Below are 19,631 nucleotides of genomic sequence, written 5' to 3'. Positions count from 1 at the left end.
CAGGGAAGGCTTCATTGATTAAAACCCTGAAGGAAGTAAGAGAGCTAGCTTTACTGATACTGCGAGGAAGAGTGTTCTATGCAGACAAACAGCAAGTATAAAGGCCCTGAGGTGGAAGGAAGGGCATGTTCAAAAGCAAAAAAGAGGCCATCTAGCCAGAATACATGAACAAGGAAAAGACAGTAGGGCATGAGAGCAGAAAGGTAATGCAGGACCAAATCATGTAGGTAGTTGTAGGCCTAGAGTATTTGAGTGAGATAGGAAGCTGTTTGAGGATTTCCTTTTTTTTTTTTTTTTTTGGAGATGGAGTCTTGCTCTGTCACCCAGACTGCCATGCAGTGGCGCAATCTCAGCTCACTGCAAGCTCTGCCTCCTGGGTTCACGCCATTCTCCTGCCTCAGCCTCCCGAGTGGCTGGGACTACAGGCGCCTGCCACCATGCCTGGCTAATTTTTTTTTTATTTTTAGTAGAGACGGGGTTTCACCATGTTAGCCAGGATGGTCTTGATCTCCTGACTTCGTGATCTGCCCGCCTCTGCCTCCCAAAGTGCTGGGATTACAGGCGTGAGCCACCGCGCCCGGCCTGTTTGAGGATTTTCAACAGAAAAATTACAAGAACCAAGGGAAGTATTAACATGGTTACTCTGGCTGCTATGCTACAAACAGACTGCAGCAAAGCAAAGGAAGCAGCTGGGAGACCAGTTAGGAAATTATTTCAACAAAACAGGCAAGAATGGTGATTTGGACTAGGATAGTGGCAGAGGGAATGGTGATAAGTAGTCACATCTGGATACATTTTAGAGATAGAGCTAACAAGATTTGCTAACAGACCAGATGTTGGGTATGAGATAGAGAAAGGAGTCAAGAGTGGTACCAAGGTTTTGGCCCAAGCAGCTAGAAGAACAGAACTGGCATTAACTGAGAGAGCAGGCTGCAGGAAAAGCTGGTTTGTGGAGGACCATCAGAAGTGCAGTTAGACACATACCAAGTTAAGGATACCTACTACACATGTCAAGTAGGCAATAGGATATATAAGCCTAGAGGTCAAGGGACAGGTCTTGACCACAGATGGATTTGGAAGCCATCATCACACAGATGGTATTTAATGCCATGGGACTGGATGAGATTCCTGTCCTAGAGAATGGAAGAGAAAAGTGGAGAGGTCCAAGGACTGATTCTTGGGGCACTCCAAAATCTAGAGACAAGGGAGATGAAAAGGAAGCACCAAGATAAATCAAGATAGTATATTAACTTTAGATATATAAAAAGAATTTCAACAGTTACTAAGGTCGAATTAATGAGAAAAGTAACAGACACATCATCAGGAACTCTATAGAGATACGGGGTCCCCCAGAGAAACTCCGACCAGCCTGTGCACTGGGAAAATGGGGTAGAGCCTCGGGAAGTTCGTGCTGTTTGCAGGAAAAAGGAGCCTGGCCTCTCATGATCTGGTGTGGTAACCTGGGGATTCAATCTGTGAGATGTGGGCCTGTTAACAGGAACCTCTCTCGCTTTGCTGAGTTTTTTCCTTTTCACCTGATAAACCGTGTCCTTCCTCACCCTTCAAATTGTCTGTGAGCATAATTTTTTGTGGTTGTGTGTCTTTAGCTGACCTAAGAAAAAAGTCCTGCAACAATAATATTGCTTAAATGATGTATTCTAGGAAGATTATATTAGAAGGAATACTTTGTGACTTGATTTTTTTTCATGCCAACTAAGGAAGACTAAAGACTCAACCTCCTAAGTAGCTGGGACTACAGAAGCATACTACCATAGCTGGCTGATTTTTGTTGTTGTTGTTTGCATTTTCTGGAGAGATGGGGTTTGCCATGTTGCCCATGCTGGTCTCCAACTGCTGGGCTCAAGCAATCTGTCCACTTCAGCCTCCCAAAGTGCTGGGATTACAAGCGTGTAATCCTGGCCCACAGATTTAATAGTAAACACTTCAGATTTTCAGACATGAGATAATCTAATCAACGATACTTATTAGCCACTGGCCTATTCAGCATTGATTCTTCAGTCATACAACTTACACTCCCAGTTCACCCACCTTGGGTGAGGCCAGTAATTAGACGCAGGTAGTTTCAAGACTGAATGAAGTGGGGCAACACCTTCGGATCATTAAGGATCTGCTGACCTTGATTAAGAATCTGATAATGAGGAACATCTTAACCCACCTGTGACCTACCTGGATAAAATGGAACTGGATAAACCCATATAACCTGGTAGCTGAACTCTGGAAATAAAACTTCCAAGAATCACTGGGAAATTTACCAGTGTATCCTCAAAACTACCATAAAGTACCATTTCAAAGAGGAACTAAACACCTTAAAGAAGCTGTGAAGACAATTAGGTGAGATAGTATTCCATCAGATAACAATTTAGTACCCATACATTGTATTAAGGATACTGTGTTAGAATTCTTGTGGCAAATTACAAAACAAATGTTTGGGTTTTATTTTGTTTGTTTGTTTGTTTGTTTTGGCACAGAGTCTTACTCTGTCACCCAGGCTGGTTGCACAATCTCAGCTAACTGCAACCACCACCTCCTGAGTTCAAACAATTCTCCTGCCTCAGCCTCCTGAGTAGCTGGGATTACAGGCATCCACCATCATACTCAGCTAATTTTTGTATTTTTAGTAGAGACAGGGTTTTGCCATGTTGGCCAGGCTGGTCTCGAACTCCTGATCTCAAGTGATCCACCCACCTTGGCCTCCCAAAGTGCTGGGATTACAGGCATGAGCCACCACGCCCAACCACATCCTTGACAAAGAGAAAATAATCCAGAGAAGATTTAACCAAAAAAAGTCACCTAAAAATGTAAATATAACATTAACAGATACCTAATAATCTATAATTATATATGGTTGTGCTAAGAGGGACAGTAGACATTCAAAGTGAATATAAAGAAGTAAAATGTCATGAAGAAAGTAAGCTAAGAGCAAATAGCAGAGGAAGAGTAAAAGTGCTGAAAACTGAGGGATAAAGCATTTTAAATAGCTTGATGTTGAAATGAGATGGGGCACTGAGGTCAGATTAGCTGAGAAAAAAAAAAAAAAGGGCAAGCCCCAACTATATGCTGCCAATAAGAAATCCACTTTAAAAATAAAGACATCCAGGTTAAAAGTAATACAGAAATGACAAAGGTGACATTACAACCAATCCCAGAGAAATACAACAGATTCTCACAGACTATTATTTTTTTTGGGGGGCGAGGGGGCAGGGACAGAGTTTTGCTCTTGTCCCCCAGGCTGGAGTGCAATGGTGCACAATCTAGGCTCACTGTAACCTCCGTCTCCCAGGTTCAAGAGATTCCTCAGAGACTATTATTACGAACACTTCCAAGCACACAAACTAGAAAATCTAGAGGCAATGGATAAATTCCTGAAAATGTACAACCTCCCATGATTGAATCAGGAAGAAACTGAAACCCTGAACAGATGAATAATGAGTTCTGAAACTGAATCAGTAATATAAAACCAACAACCAAAAAAAGCTCTGGACCAGATAGATTCTCAGCTGAATCCTACCAGATGTGCAAAGAGCCAGTACCAATCCTACTGAAACTATTCCCCCCAACAACAACAACAAAAAATCGAGGAGGAAGGACTCCTCCCCAACTAATTCTACAAAAACGGCATCATCCTGATACCCAAATCTGACAGAGACATAACAAAAAAACAAAACTATGGGCCAATATCCTGATAAACACGGACGCTAAAATCCTCAACAAAATACGAGCAAACCAAATCTAGCAGCACATCAAAAAATTAATTCACCATGATCAAGCAAGCTTTCTGCCTGGGATGCAAGGCTGATTCAACATATGCAAATAAATAAATGTGATTCATCATATAAACAGAATTAAAAACAAAAAAAAGATCATTTCAATAAACACAGAAAAAAACTTTCAGTAAAATCCAACATCCCTTCATGATGAAAATCCTCAGTAAACTAGGCATTGAGGGAACATACTTCAGAACAATAAGAGCCATTTATGACAAACCCACAGCCAACATACTGAACAAGCAAAAGCTGAGAGCATTTCCTTTAATAACAGAAACAAGACAAGGATGCCCACTCTCACTACTCCTATTCAGCATAGTACTGGGGAAGTCCTAGCCAGAGCAATCAGGCAAGAAAAAAAAAGAAAAGGCATCCATTCAGGAAAAGAAAAAGTCAAATAATCTCTCTTCACTGATAAAACGATTCAATGCCTAGCAAACCCTAAAGATTCAGCCAAAAGGCTCCTAGACCTGATAAACAACTTCAGTAAAGTTTCAGGATACAAAATCAATGTACAAAAATCAGTAGTATTCCTATATACCAATAATGTTCAAGCTGAGAGCCTGAAGTCTACAATTACAGTTGCAGATTTCAACATTCCTCTCACAATAATTGATTAAATAAAAAATGAGTAAGGATAAAGAAAACAAACAACACTATCAACACAATCCCATTTACAACAGCCACAAGAAAATGTAAAATGCCTAGGAATACATCTAACCAAGGAGGTGAAAAGGCTCTACAACAACTACAAAGCACTGCTGAAAGAAATCACAGGAGACAGCCGGACACTGTGGCTCACGCCTGTAATCCCAGCACTTTGGGAGGCCAAGGCGGGCAGATCATGAGGTCAGGATTTCAAGACCAGCCTGGCCAACATAGTGAAACCCCATCTTTACTAAAAATACAAATATTAGCTAGGTGTGGTGGCATGCGCCTGTAGTCCCAGCTACTCTGGAGGCTGAGGCAGGAGAATCGCTTGAACTCGGGCGGCAGAGGTTGTAGTGAGCGGAGACCATGACATTGCACTCCAGCCTGGGTGACAGAGTAAGACTCCATCTCAAAAATCAATCAATCAATCAATCACAGATGACACAAATGGACAAACATTCCATGCTCATGGGTTGGAAAAACCAATATTGTTAAAATGTCTATACTGCCCAAAGCAACCTATAGATTCAATGCTATTCCTATCAGACTACCAACATCATTTCACAGAATTAGAAAAAAACTATTCTAGGCTGGGCACTGTGGCTCACACCTGTAATCCCAGCACTTTGGGAGGCTGAGACAGGTGGATCACCTGAGGTCAGGAGTTTGAGAGCAGCCTGGCCACATGGTGAAACCCTGTATCTATTAATAATGCAAAACTTAGCCAGGTGTGGTGGCACATGCCTGTAATCCCAGCTACCCAGAAGGTTGAGGCAGGAGAATTGCTTGAACCCAGGAGGCAAAGGCTGCAGTGAGCCAAGATCATGCCATTGTGTTCCAGTCTGGGCAACAAGAGCGAAATTCTGTCTCCAAAAAAAAAGGAAAAAATTATTCTAAAATTCATATGGAACCAAAAAAGAGTCCAAATAGCCAAAGCAATTCTAAGCAAAAAGAAAGAAGCCAGAGACATCACATTACTTGACTTCAAACTATACTACAAGGCTACAGTAATCAAAACAGCATGGTAGTGATAAAAAAGAGACACAGAGATAAATGGAACAAAATAATAAACCCAAAAATAAAGCCATACACCTACAACCTATTTTGCATATGGTGCCAGGATAACTGGCTAACCATATGCAAAATAATGAAACTGGACCCTTACCTACCATGATATATAAAAAACAACTGAAGACAGATTAAAGACTTAAATATAAGACCTCAAGCTACAAAAATCCTAGAAGAAAACCTAGGAAATATTATTCTGCTTACATTTTTCTTTTCTTTCAAAGAAAGAAACATAAGCTACATTCAAAGAAACACCATGCTGGACATTGGTCTTGGTAAAGAATTTATGACTAAGTATTCAAAAGCGATTGCAAAAACACACAAAAACTGACAAGTGGGACTTAATTAAAACAAAGAGTTCGCCAAGCACAGTGGCTCACACCTGTAATCCCAACACTTTGGGAGGCCAAGGCGGGTGGATCACCCGAGGTCGGGAGTTTGAGAGCAGCCTGACCAACATGGAGAAACCCCGTCTCTACTAAAAATACAAAATTAGTTGGGCATGGTGGTGCATGCTTGTAATCCCAGCTACTCGGGATGCTGAGGCAGGAGAATCACTTCAACCCAGGAGGCAGAGGTTGTGGTGAGCCAAGATCGTGACATTGCACTCCAGTCTGGGCAACAAGAGCAAAACTCCGCCTCAAAAATAAATAAATAAATAAATAAATAAATAAATAAAGCAAAGAGCTTCTGCCCAGCAAAAAAAAACTATCAACAGAGTAAACAGACAACCTACAGAATACAAGATATTCACAAAGTATGCATCCAACAAAGGTCTACTCTCTGGAATCTATAAGGAACTTAAGCAAAAAACAAACAACTCCACTAACAAGTGGGCAAGGGAACATGAACAGATACTTCTCAAAAGAAGACATACAAGCAGCCAATAAACATATGAAAAAATGCTCAACATCACTAATCATCAGAGAAATGCAAATAAAAATCACAGTGTGATACCAGCTGACACTAGTTAGAACGGCTATTGTTAAAAACAGAAAAAAATAACAAATGTTGGCAAGGCTGCAAAGAAAAGCGAATGCTTACATACTGTTGGTGGGAATGTAAATTAGTTCAGCCACTATGGAAAGCAATTGGAGATTTCTCAGAGAACTAAAAACAGAATTGCCATTCGACCCACCAATCCCGTTACTAGGTAGATACCCAAAGGAATAGAAATTGTTCCACCAAAAAGACACATGTAATTGTATGTTCACTGTAGCCCTACTCACAACAGCAAAGACAGGGAATCAATCTAGGTGCCTGTCAATGGTGAACTGGATAAAGAAAATGTGGTACATATACACCATGGAACACTATACAGACATAAAAAAGAACAAAATCATGTCCTTTGCAGCAGCACAGATGCAGCTGGAAGCCATTATCCTAAGCGAATTAACACAGAAACGGAAAACCAAATACTACATGTTCTCACTTATAAGTGGGAGCCAAACATTGAGTACACATGGACATAAAGATGGAAACAAAAAACACTGGGGACAACAGGCAGGAGGGAAAGAGGTGAGAGAAGGCTGAAGAACTACCTATTGGGCACTAGCTCACTGCCTGGGTGATGGGTTCAATCATACTCCAAACCTCAGCATCACATAATATATTCTTGTGTACCCCCCTGAAGCTAAAAATTGAAATAAAACAACAACAACAAAAAAATCCTTATCTTACGGTCTTCTAGGAAACCACATCTAAGACAGTATCTATTAAAATACATACATACATACATTAAACATACATAGTGAAAAGCAAGCTTAGATAACAAAATTTACAAAGCATATAGCTCATATACCACTTTGGTCTGTTAAGTTTTATACCTTAATAAGACACTCAATTTGCTTTTTAAAAAATAGACAAAATATTTCTACAGATACTTAACTGAAAACAAAAAAAACCCAAAACCCAAACATATGAATGGCCAATAAGCACACGAAAAGATGTTCAACATCTAGGTAGGTTAACCTCTACCTCTAAGAATAGCCCTACCTCATATTATACCCAATTCCCTATGGGGAACATAGAAAGAGAGAACACTTCCATTTTATATTTTAAATACTTCTGCATAGTTTAAAAATACTTTTAAAAAATGTGTGTTTTGGCCAGGCATGATGGCTCACACCTGTAATCCCAGCACTTTGGGAGGCCAACACAGGGGGATCACTTGAGGTTAGGAGTTTGAGACCAGCCTGGCCAACATGGTGAAAGCCCGTCTCTACTAAAAACACAAAAAACAGCCAGGCATGGTGGTGTGCGCCTGTAGTCCCAGCTACTTGGGAAGTTGAGGGACTAGAATTGCTTGAACCCAGGAGGCAGAGGTTGCAGTGAGCCGAGATGGCACCACTGCACTCCAGCCTGGGCAACAGAGCAAGACTCTGTCTCAGAAAAATAAAAATAAAAATAAAAATAAAATGTGTTTTATACCTTTTAATGAAAACTTATTTAAGAAGTTATACATCCCCAGTTAATAAATTCATAATGAGTCCCATTCTTTTGACTGCTGTAACTTAAGAACTGTGAAATATTTAGTAAAACATCCTTCTATATATTAAATGAGGTTTAAAAAGAAATAGTCTGACTAGGGAAAACAAGCTGAGAATGAATGAATGAATCAATCAATCAATGGATGGATGGACAGATGGACAGACGGACAGACCGATAGATAGAGGGATAGAAAAAAAGAAAGAAATGGTCACTGACATCCAGAAACCAACACCTGAAAATGACTCACATTAACCCAAAATATATATGTAGATACCAAATAAATACGTGTTGAACGATAAGTGATTACACATAGGCTTATTTAAAATTCAGCAAGATGATACATCTACAAGGACAAGGCCTATAGATAAAATTTCTCTTTATACACATAAACTAGTCTCTGGGGTTTTTTTCCCAAGCTCTTTATTAGGATAGATATTGGGACAATCAAGTCCCTCTAATTAAAGTTAATTTACAATAAAAAATGCCTAGTAGTTTTGATGGGAAAAAAAATATCAGGAGATTAAACTAACTAGCAGTCAAAAGCTGATTAGCAGTAAGATTAAGTAAATAAGATTAAACAGTTAGGGTACTAAACACAAATGTCTAAAGATAACATGCTTGGTTTTAAGACTCCTAATTATTCTCCCTGTCTTCAGTCTTGTCTCTGTCAGGTTACACACCTTTAGAATTATTTGGTTCTGAATGCTTAAAACAGATTGTAGCAATATGGAACATGCAGGAAAGAAACAGGTACGGAAAGCCATTACAGAAGACGTTGAAACAAGGTTTGAACTCAAATACCTGGATAATGTGATACAAGTCAAAAATAAACATGAGAGATGTTAAGAATCATAAAAAGAAATCTCAGAATATAATGAGATTTAATGATTTAAGATATAGGGCTATCAGATGGTTCCCTAATTTGTTTGCACATATCCTAACTTTACAATTAAAAATATAAGGAAAAATCCAGGTAGCATGCATAAACAAAGTGGGTATTAAATAAGAAGGAAGGCCGGAGGAGTGGCTCACGCCTGTAATCCCAGCACTTTGGGAGGCCAAGGTGGGCAGATCACCTGAGGTCAGGAGTTCGAGACCAGCCTGGCCAACATGGTGAAACCTCATCTCTACTAAAAATACAAAAAATTCGCCAGGTATGGTGGCACATGCCTATAGTCCCAGCTATTTGGGAGGCTGAGGCGGGAGAATCACTTGAACCCGGGAAGCGGAGGTTGCAGTGAGCTGAGATCACACCACCACACTCCAGCCTAGGCGACAGAGTGAGACTATGTCTCAAAAAATAAATTAATTAATTAAATAAAATAAATAAGAAGGAAAAATCAAAGAAGGAGATACAAAAGAGAAGCAGGAATTGAAAGACCACGTTGGCCCCACTCCCGCAAAAAAAAAAAATCAATATTTTTCCTTGGGAAAATGATATAAAAAATCACTTTTATTATAGAGATTATTAAGAAAGGGGCTTCTTGGCCGGGCGCGGTGGCTCACGCCTGTAATCCCAGCACTTTGGGAGGCCGAGATGGGCGGATCACGAGGTCAGGAGATCGAGACCATCCTGACTAACACGGTGAAACCCCGTCTCTACTAAAAAATACAAAAAACTAGCCGGGCGCGGTGGCGGGCGCCTGTAGTCCCAGCCACACGGGAGGCTGAGGCAGGAGAATGGCGTGAACCCGGGAGGCGGAGCTTGCAGTGAGTGGAGATCGCGCCACTACACTCCAGCCTGGGAGACAGAGTGAGACTCCGTCTCAAAAAAAAAAAAAAAAAAAAAAGGGGCTTCTTAACACAGAAAACAATGGGCTATGTTTTGTTATAATAAATTAATATTCTGGGTGCCATAATCTGACCTACTAGTAATTTCCCCCACACACTTTATCTGAAATGCTATTTCCTCTGCCTGTGAAGTTTACCCCTCATTCTCAATGGGTTAACTCCTAACCCTCCTTCAAGGCTCAATTACACTTGATTTAACCGTTTATTTACTCCACTTCCTTCCCTCCTTGACTATAAACAATTTGTAAACGGGGATTATGTTTTGCATTAACTAGCACTTAGAGCAGCTCGATGAATGTATATTCATTAATTCTCTAAATGTACTCAGCCCAGTGCTAGTTACTGAGTTAAACAAGTAAGAACAAAGTTTTGTTCAAACTAGCTGGGCATGGCAGAGTGTGCCTGTAATCCCAGCTACTTAGGAGGCTGAGGAAGGAAGATTGCTTGAGCCCAGGAATTCAAGATCAGCCTGGGTAACACAGTGAGACCTCCTTTTCAAAAAAAAAAAAAAAAAGTTTGTTCAAATATAAACAACAAAAATATCTTATAGTTTGGTATGGAAGAAGACAGATACAAAAGAAAAAAATCAAAAAAAGGAAAACTAATTAATGCCAGAGTCAAATGGCAGGTAAGAATAGATGGAAAATGTGAGTGTTTGTGAACATCAGGGCAATTATACTTTCTAAGGGAACTGAGAACAACATATGCTGCCCAATCATTTGCTGTAACCCAATATTTTTTGCAGTAACTCAAAATCTGATAAAGAAATTAATAAAAGGCTGAAGACACAATCAATTACTTAACAGGAAAATGAACAAAAACAACATATCAAATGAATACATCATAGAATGTAAAAATTTTCAAGAACTCTTATAAAATTCACTGAAAGCTCTGGTTAAATTCCCCCATTAAAATAAAGAAAAAAAGAAGTACTATTTCATTTTAGCTAAATTATATGTAAACTTAAAAGTACAGTGGCAGTGGCTCATGCTTATAATCCCAGCTGAGGGAGGAGGATCACTTGACTCCAGGAGTTTAAAATCAGCCTGGGTAACACAGTAAGTGAGCCCTTGCCTCTACAAAAGAAAAAAAAATGAGCCAGGCTCAGTGGCTCACGTCCATAATCTCAGCACTTTGGGAGGCCAAGGCAGGTGGATCACAAGGTCAGGAGTTCGAGATCATCCTGGCTAACATGGTAAAACCCCATCTCTACTGAAAATACAAAAAATTAGCCGGGTGTGGTGGCACGTGCCTGTAGTCCCAGGTACTCAGGCGGCTGAAGCAGGAGAATCGCTTGAACCTGGAGGTAGAGGTTGCAGTGAAACAAGATCACGCCACTGCCCTCCAGCCTGGTTGACAGAGAAAGACTCAAAAAAAAAAAAAAACAAAATTAGCCAGGTGTGGTGGCACATGCCTGTAGTCCTAGCTACTCAGAAGGCTAAATGGGAAGATCACTTGAGCACTGGAGGTTGAGGCTGCAGTGAGCTGAGACTGTGGCACTGCACTCCAGTCTGGGTGACAAAGTGAGATCCTGTCTCAGAAAAGGAAAAAAAAAAGTACAAAATAGTATGTGATTATACTTGGGGTTAATTTCCTCATGCAAAATACCACTTCACAAGTTTGTTTCTGCAAGAAAATCAAGGTGTTCCTTTACTGTATCTAGTGGGGATTGAAGAAAAGAAAAGAAAACTTACTGTCCATGAGGATACCAACGGTGCTTAGTTGTAAAGAACATTTTGCTAAGTTTTTCTATCATAGGTCCTTCCTCAAGGTGTTCAACTTTTTCTTCCAATCTGGTTTTCAGCACTTGATCATGTGTTTCTTCATTGTTATGCACAGGATCTGGCCGAGGGACAGGCTACAAAATAATCAGTAACAAACATCATGAAGATGTGGGAATGTTAGCCAGCATTTGTTCGAGATTACAATAAAACAATTACTATACTCAGTAATTCACTATAGTACTTTAGGGAGGGCAAATAAGTTATCAAAACAAAGTTTCACTTAGTTGCATTATTCATTAGTCAGAAATATTTTTCTTCTCACACCAAATTTTAGGTTTCTTTTCTAATAATAAAGTTCTTATTTAGGCCAGGTGCAGTGAGTGGCTCATGCCTATAATCCCAGCACTTTGGGAAACCAAGACAGGAGAATCGTTTGAGCCCAGGAGTTCCAAAGCACGGGACCAGCTTGGACAACATGGTCAGACAAAAAAATTTAAAAACTATCTAGGCTTGATGGCATGCACCTGTAGTCCCAGCTACTCGAGAGGCTGAAGTGGGAGGATCACTTGAGACCAGGAGGTCGAAGCTACCTGTGATCACACTACTGCGTTCCAGCCTGGGTGACAGAGTGAAACCCTGTCTCAAAAAAAAGAGAAAGAAAAATAGAAAGGCCGGGTGTGGTGGCTCATGCCTGTAATTCCAGCACTTTGGGAGGCCAAGGTGGGAGGATCACTTCAGTTTGAGTTCAAGACCAGCCTGGGCAACACAGCGAGACCTTGTCTCTACTACAAATAGACAAAAAAAAAAAAGAAAAAAAGAAAGCCCTCATTTAACATTCTTATTTTCCACAGTAATAAAGTACTTATTACTTTAGTTTCTGTTTCTCAAAGGTATAAATTATGTCTATTATTATTTTTTAACTTAAAAGTTTACCATTCACTTTATATATCATTAAGGTGAGAAACTGAAAAACTTTTCATTGAAAATGACATTTTTTGGCTGGGCGCGGTGGCTCACGCCTGTAATCCCAGCACTTTGGGAGGTCGAGGCGGGTGGATCACCTGATGTCAGGACAAGACCAGCCTGGCCAACAGGGTGAAACCCTGTCTCTACTAAAAATACAAAAATTAGCTTGGTGCGGTAGCACATGCCTGTAATCCCAGCTACTTGGGAGGCTGAGGAAGGAGAATTGCTTTAGCCCGGGAGGCAGAGGTTGCAGTGAGCCAAGATTGCACCTTTGCACTCCAGCCTGGGTGACAGAACAAGACTCCGTCTCAAAAAAAAAAAAAAGAAAGAAAATGACATTTCTTATATCCAATGGAAGCAGAAAAATTTTCAACATTTTCATTTCAGGTGACTAAAATGCCACCAAACAGTGCTATATTGTTATTTAAATACCTTTCCCCCAAAGTTAATGATTACTAAAAATCTCATCTCCTCGACACACATGAATGATATACAACATATTCCACCAGTAATAGTGGCTCACTAAAGAGTTTAAGAATCACTGTCTTGGCCAGCCACGTGTCTCACATCTGTAATCCCAGCACTTTCGGAGGCCAAGGTGGGAGGACCATTTGAGCCCAGGAGTTTAAAACCAGCCTGGCCAACACAGTGAGACCTCATCTCTACAAAAAATTTAAAAACAGCGGGCCGGGCGCGGTGGCTCAAGCCTGTAATCCCAGCACTTTGGGAGGCCGAGACGGGCGAATCACGAGGTCAGGAGATCGAGACCATCCTAACATGGGCTAACATGGTGAAACCCCGTCCTCACTAAAAAATACAAAAAACTAGCCGGGCGAGGTGGCGGGCACCTGTAGTCCCAGCTACTCGGGAGGCTGAGGCAGGAGAATGGCATAAGCCCGGGAGGCGGAGCTTGCAGTGAGCTGAGATCCGGCCACTGCACTCCAGCCTGGGCAACAGAGCGAGACTCCGTCTCAAAAAAAAAAATTTAAAAACAAAAAATAAATTAGCCAGGCATGGTGGTGTACGGCTGCAGTCCCAGCTTCTTGGGGTCTGAGGCAGGATGATCCTTTGAGCCCAGGAGTTGAAGGCTGCAGTGAGCCATGACTGCACAGTACCCTCCTGCCTGAGCAAGAAAGAGACCCTGTATCAAAACAAAACAAAACAAAACAAAACAAAACAAAACAGAAAACAAAAGGAATCACTATCTTGGAGGGTCAAGTTACCTATATTTTAAATATTAAGTGTTATTAAGGTATGTAACAAAGATTGTAACATTCAATACTATATAAAGCTATCATAATGAAAGTAACATATTCAATAATAATATATATGTAACAAGACTGTAACACTGCCTTGCTTTAAAATAACTATATATATGTATTTAATACAATGAAAATCTGAATTTACAACCAGTAAGAAACAATTCAAACAGATATTTTCTTTACATTCATATACTATTAGTGACAACTACATTCTACCACTGTATTAAATATTATAGCATACATTTATATCTAGTTTATGCACATGAAACAAGACCTCTTTAAAAGGCAATGTGGTCAGGTGCGGTGGCTCACGTGTTAACCCTAGCACTTTGGGCAGATCACTTTGAGCTCAGGAGTTGGAGACTCTGTCTCTACAAAACATACAAAAAATTAGCCAGGCATGATAGCTCATGCCTGTAGTCCCAGCTACTGAGGAGGCTGAAATGGGAGGATCGCTTAAGCCCAGGAAGCAGAGGCTGCAGTGAGCCAAGATCGCGCCACTGAATTCCAGTCTGGGTGACACAGACAGACCCTGTCTCAATTAAAAAAAAAAGGCAACGTGGACCACGTGCAGTGGCTCACACCTGCAATCCCAGCACTTAGGAAGGTCAAAGTAGCAAAGGAATATTTCAGCCTAGGAGTTCGAGACCAGCCGGGGCACCATCGTGAGACCCCCCGCCATCTCTATTTTTATATGTATGTTTTTTAAAAAGCAATGGAGGTGGCACAATTAAGTAAAGTCATGGGCTGCATAAGAATGTTTTGAGGCTGGGCGCAGTGACACACGCCTGTAATCCCAGCACTTTGGGAGGCCGCGGTGGACGGATCACATGAGGTGAGGAGTTCAAGACCAGCCTGGCCAACATGGTGAAACTCTTTGTCTCTACTGAAAATACAAAAATTAGCCAGGTATGGTGGTGCATGCCTGTAATCCCGGCTACTTGGGAGGCTGAGACAGGAGAATTGCTTGAACCCAGGAGGCAAAGGTTTCAGTGAGCCGAGATCATGCCACTGCATTCCACCCTGGGTGACAGGGCGAGATTCTGTCTGAAATAATAACAATGTTTTGGTCAACAATGTACAGTGATGAAGGACAGTGTATACTACAGTGGTCCCATAAGATTATCATGAAGCTAAAAAAATTCCTGTCACCTAGTGATGGTGCAGAAAGCCACAGTGCAATGCATTGCTTACATGTTTGTGGTGGTGCTAAAGTAAACAAACTGACTGCACTGCCAGCTGTATAAAAGTATAGCACATACAATTATATATAGCACATAATACTTGATAATAATAATAAATAACGGCAGGGTACAGTGGCTCACGCCTGTAATCCCAGCACTTTGTGAGGCTTGAGCTTAGGAGTTCAAAACCAGCCAAAGCAACATGTAGTGAGACCCTGTCTCAACCAAAATAATTTAAAAATAATAATAATAATAAATGACTAGGCAACTGGTTTATGCATTTACTATACTATACTTTTTATCATTAGAGTGTACTCCTTCTACTTGTTAAAAAAGTCAATTGTAAAACAGCCTCAGGCAAGCCCTTCAGGAGGTATTCCAGAAGAAGGCATTGTTATCATAAGAGATGACAGCTCCAGGCATGTTATTGTCCCTGAAGACCTTCCAGTGGGACAAAATGTGGAGGTAGAAGACAGTAATATTGATCATCCTGACCCTGTGTGGGCCTAGACTATGTGTGTGTCTTAGTTTTCACAAAAAAAGTTTAAAAAGTGCAAACAAAAATTGCAATACAAAAAAGCTTATAGAATAAGGATATAAAGAAAATATTTATGTATAGCTGTACACGATATTTTAAGCTAAGTGTTATTACAAAAGAGTAAAAAAGTATTAAAAACGTTTTGGCCGGGTGCAGTGGCTCATGCCTGTAATCCTAGCATTTTGGGAGGCTGAGACGGGCGGATCACGAGGTCAGGAGATCGAGACCATCCTGGCTAACACGGTGAAACCCCGTCTCTACTAAAAATACAAAAAAATTAGCCGGCCGTAGTGGCGGCGCCTGTAGTCCCAGCTACTCGGGAGGCTGAGGCAGGAGAATGGCGTGAACCCGGGAGGCGGAGCTTGCAGTGAGCTGAGATAGCGCCACCACACTCCAGCCTGGGTGACTGAGCAAGACTCCGTCTCAAAAAAAAAAAAAAAAAAAATTTTTTTTAAGTTTATCAAGTTTAAAAGTGACAGTAACCTAAGGTTAATTTATTATTAAAGAAAGAAAAATATTTTTTAAAAAATTTAGTGTAGCCTAAACATATAGTGTTTGTTTATAAAGTATACAGCAGTGTACAATAATGTACTAGGCCTTCACACTCACTGACTCACCCAGGGCAACTTCCAGTCCTGTAAGCTCCATTTTTGGCTAAGTACCCTATACAGGTGTATTACATTTTATCTTTTATATCACATTTTTACTGTGCCTTTTCTATGTTTAAATACGTTTAGATACATAAATATTTACCATTGGGTTACAACTGCCTATAGTATTCACTACAGTAATATGTTGTATACATTTGTAGCCTGGGAGCAATAGGCTATACCATAAAGTCTGGGTGTGTAGTAGCCTATACCATCTACGTTTGCATAAGTAACACTCTATGATGTTCACATAACAATGAAATTGCCTAATGATGCATTTCTCAGAACATATCCCCATCAGTAAGCAATGCATGACTGCACTACAGAAATGCAAAGTAACAAAGATATCAGTGAAAAGTAGAAAGGGAGCCAAGTCAGAGCTTTGTCAAAAAGACCAGAATGGGGCCAGGTATGGTGGCTCATGCCTGTAATCCCAGCACTCTGGGAGGCCAAGGCAGGTAGATCACTTGAGGCCAGGAGTTAGAGACCAGCCTGGCCAACATGGCAAAACCCCCTCTCCACTAAAAACACAAGAATTAGCTGGGCGTGGTCATGAGTGCCTGTAATCCCAGCTATCTGGGTGGCTGAGGCATAAGAATCCTTTGAACCTGGGGAGGCATGGAGGTTGCAATGAGACAAGATCACACTACTGCATTCTAGCCTGGTTGACAGAGACTTTGTCTCAAAAAAAAAACAAACCAGATTGGGCAAGGTACAGTGGCTCACGCCTGTAAGCCCAGCACTTTGGGAAGCCAAGGTGAGGACTGCTTGGGTCCAGGAATTCCATATCGGTTTGGACAACACAGTGAGACCCTGTCTACAAAAATTGTAAAAATTAGCTGGGCATGGTGGTGTGTGCCTCTATAGTCCCAGCTACTCAGGAGGCTAAAGTGGGAGGACTGCTTGAGCCCATGTTACTATTATTCTAATAGTAACATGTTCTCAAGAATGTTTCTTATTTTGCAGCCCAATCTACAATTTATTGCTTGACAAACAAAAAACTTTCCTGCTTTCTCATGTGAATGTCTCTTAGCCCTAAAACATAAAACCCTTAAGCATGAAGAGGAAGGAACAATTTCATTCACTTAATAGAAAAATATTTATTGTGCACCTACCAAGTTCAAGTTCAAAGTGTTATTTCAGGTGCTGAAGACCAAGCATGGGAAAAAAACACACAAGGCCCTGTCCTCATCGAGCTTACATTTTAGTGATGGGAGACAGCCAGAAAACATCCAGTATGCTAGAAATAATAAATGCTATTGAGAAAAGTAAATCAAAGGACAACAAGGAGTACAGGAGCAAAGGTACAACTTGAAATGCAGTAGCCAAGGAAGGCCACACAAGATAACAGATAAGCAAAAAGACCTTAAGGAAAGGGAGTAAACTATGAGGTAAAAGCATTCCAGGCAAAGGAAGCAGGAAATACAAGAGCTCTGAGTGGGGAGCTCGCCTAATACAGTTGAAAAACAGCTGCGGTTGTGGTCAGTATGGTGGCAGTGGAGTGATTTACTTGAAAACTTGTAGGAGTGATTACTTACCTAAACTAGAGATGAATATTGATGATGTGGCAGAGAAGATAATTGTCAAAACAAGGGAAATACAAGAAAGAAAGAGGATGCAGGGGAGGTGGGCATGTATACAGAGGAATGATGATAATGATAAACCATGATACGAATCTGTGCTGGGTAAGGAGGGAGTGAGAATGTGTGAGATACATGAGGGACTGTGAAAAAGTGGTTGGATCAATGGATGTAGGTTACAAAGAGGGAATGAATAATTCTTGGAGCTGGGAGACCAAGAGGGACTGGTAGTTAATGATTGGATTTCTTAAAATTTAGATTGGAAAAGAGGAGTAGCAATTATTGGTAATTAGAATATCTCTAGGGAATCCTCCCATGGAAATGGGTGGCTGACGTAGTGAGAGATCAAGAAGTGAGACACCACAGTATTAGATCATCTACATGGATATTGAAGTAACAAAGAATGAGGGTAAAACAGTATTGGAGAAAGTGTGACAGCAAGCTTAGAAAATTCAAGGAAGTGCAGAGTGGTAGAGGAGGAGAAATAACCTGGCAGTTGGTAGATAACAGCAACAAAAAAAGATAGTAAATGATCTAGTTGGATGATACAAGCTACAAAGCCAGAAATTGTTAGGAAGGAAGAGAAATTATCTAGATTTGACAATGAGGAGCTACAGGGATACCTTCCCCATCTTTAGACTCAGTGGTAAAAGAGTATGAGAGAGAAAACAGCAACTACTTAAAAGAACTGCTGAGGAAGTAATGTCTCCAGGGTACAGGCAGGTTTCTATTAGAGTCAGAAGGTGAAGCAACATTCTGGAATAGGTTAAGGTTGTAAGAGATTTTGTCAAGGGTGGTAAGTTCTACAAGTACAGTGGGAAAGTTTTGACAGTTGAGGACGGTCAGATTCAGAGGTATAAAGAGCCATATGGGGATAAGAGTCTGGATGATGTGAAATGACCTGGCATTCTTAGTATAATTGCTAAAACAGGGCAAATAAACCGAAGATATTCAACAAAATAACAATGGACAAAGGCACAACATAGTGTGACCTGGAGGGTTTACAGGCCAAAACTCAGTGATGTAGGCCTATTTTTCTAAACGTTGCCCAACTAAGTGATACAAAAGAGGCACTGGATTAGTACCTATGATACCTGGCTTTTGTTTCCTAACAAAGCAGGGAGACAAAATGGTGAGTTTAAAAAGGAATATAGAAATTATTTGTAGGTCAGGCGCGGTGGCTCATGCCTGTAATCCCAGCGCTTTGGGAGGCTGAGGCAGGCAGATTATGAGGTCAAGAGATTGAGACCATCCTGCCCAACATGGTGAAACCCTGTTTCTACTAAAAATACAAAAATTAGCCGGGTGTGGTGGGGCACGCCTCTAGTCCCAGTTACTAAGGAGGCTGAGACAGAAGAATCGCTTGAACCCAGGAGGCAGAGGCTGCTGTGAGCCGAGATCGCGCCATTGCACTCCAGCCTGGGCAACAGAGCAAGACTCTGTCTCAAAAAAAAAAAAAAAAGAAAGAAATTATTTGTCAAATCAACCAGCACCCTGACCTTAATGATGATTTTTTAAAATAAGTACCACTAAATACATCATGTGATGACCTAAGCCATCTAATTATTTTCTCCTCAAAAAGCAAGTCAAGGCTGGGCACAGTGGCTCATGCCTGTAATCTCAGCACTTTGGGAGGCCAAGGCAGGCAGATCACCTGAGCTTGGGAGTTTGAGATCAGCCTGGGCAACATGGTGAAATGCCGTCTCTACTAAAAATACAAAAATTTAAAAAAATTAAAAAATTAGCCGGGCGTAGTGGCAGGTGCCTGTAGTCCCAGGTACTTGGGAGGCTGAGACAGAAGAATAGCTTGAACCCAGGAGGTGGAGGTTGCAGTGAGCCGGATCACGCCACTGCACTCCTGCCTGGGCGACAGAGTGAGACCCTGTCTCAAAAAAAAAAAAAAAAAAGCAAATCAAACATTACCTAGTAGAAGGAGGCTTAA

At 40.9% G+C, this 19,631-nt stretch overlaps 1 protein-coding gene across 2 annotated transcripts in view; it reads right to left on the bottom strand.

Annotated features, from left to right (window-relative positions):
* The window catches only part of MRPL42 (mitochondrial ribosomal protein L42), a 35,345-nt gene that overhangs the window by 4,444 nt on the left and 11,270 nt on the right, over positions 1-19,631 (bottom strand). The window contains exon 5 of one of the 2 annotated variants that reach the window (XM_015152447.3): positions 11,480-11,643. In XM_015152447.3, coding sequence (XP_015007933.1) covers positions 11,480-11,643 — 164 coding nt within the window. Of the gene's footprint in view, positions 1-11,475; positions 11,644-19,631 lie in introns of those variants that run through there. The other variant, XM_077954766.1, reaches the window with a different exon arrangement.

The sequence above is a fragment of the Macaca mulatta genome, chromosome 11, assembly GCF_049350105.2.
Source record: "Macaca mulatta isolate MMU2019108-1 chromosome 11, T2T-MMU8v2.0, whole genome shotgun sequence".
Taxonomy (NCBI): domain Eukaryota; kingdom Metazoa; phylum Chordata; class Mammalia; order Primates; family Cercopithecidae; genus Macaca; species Macaca mulatta.
This window is presented reverse-complemented; position numbering and strand designations above follow the sequence as displayed.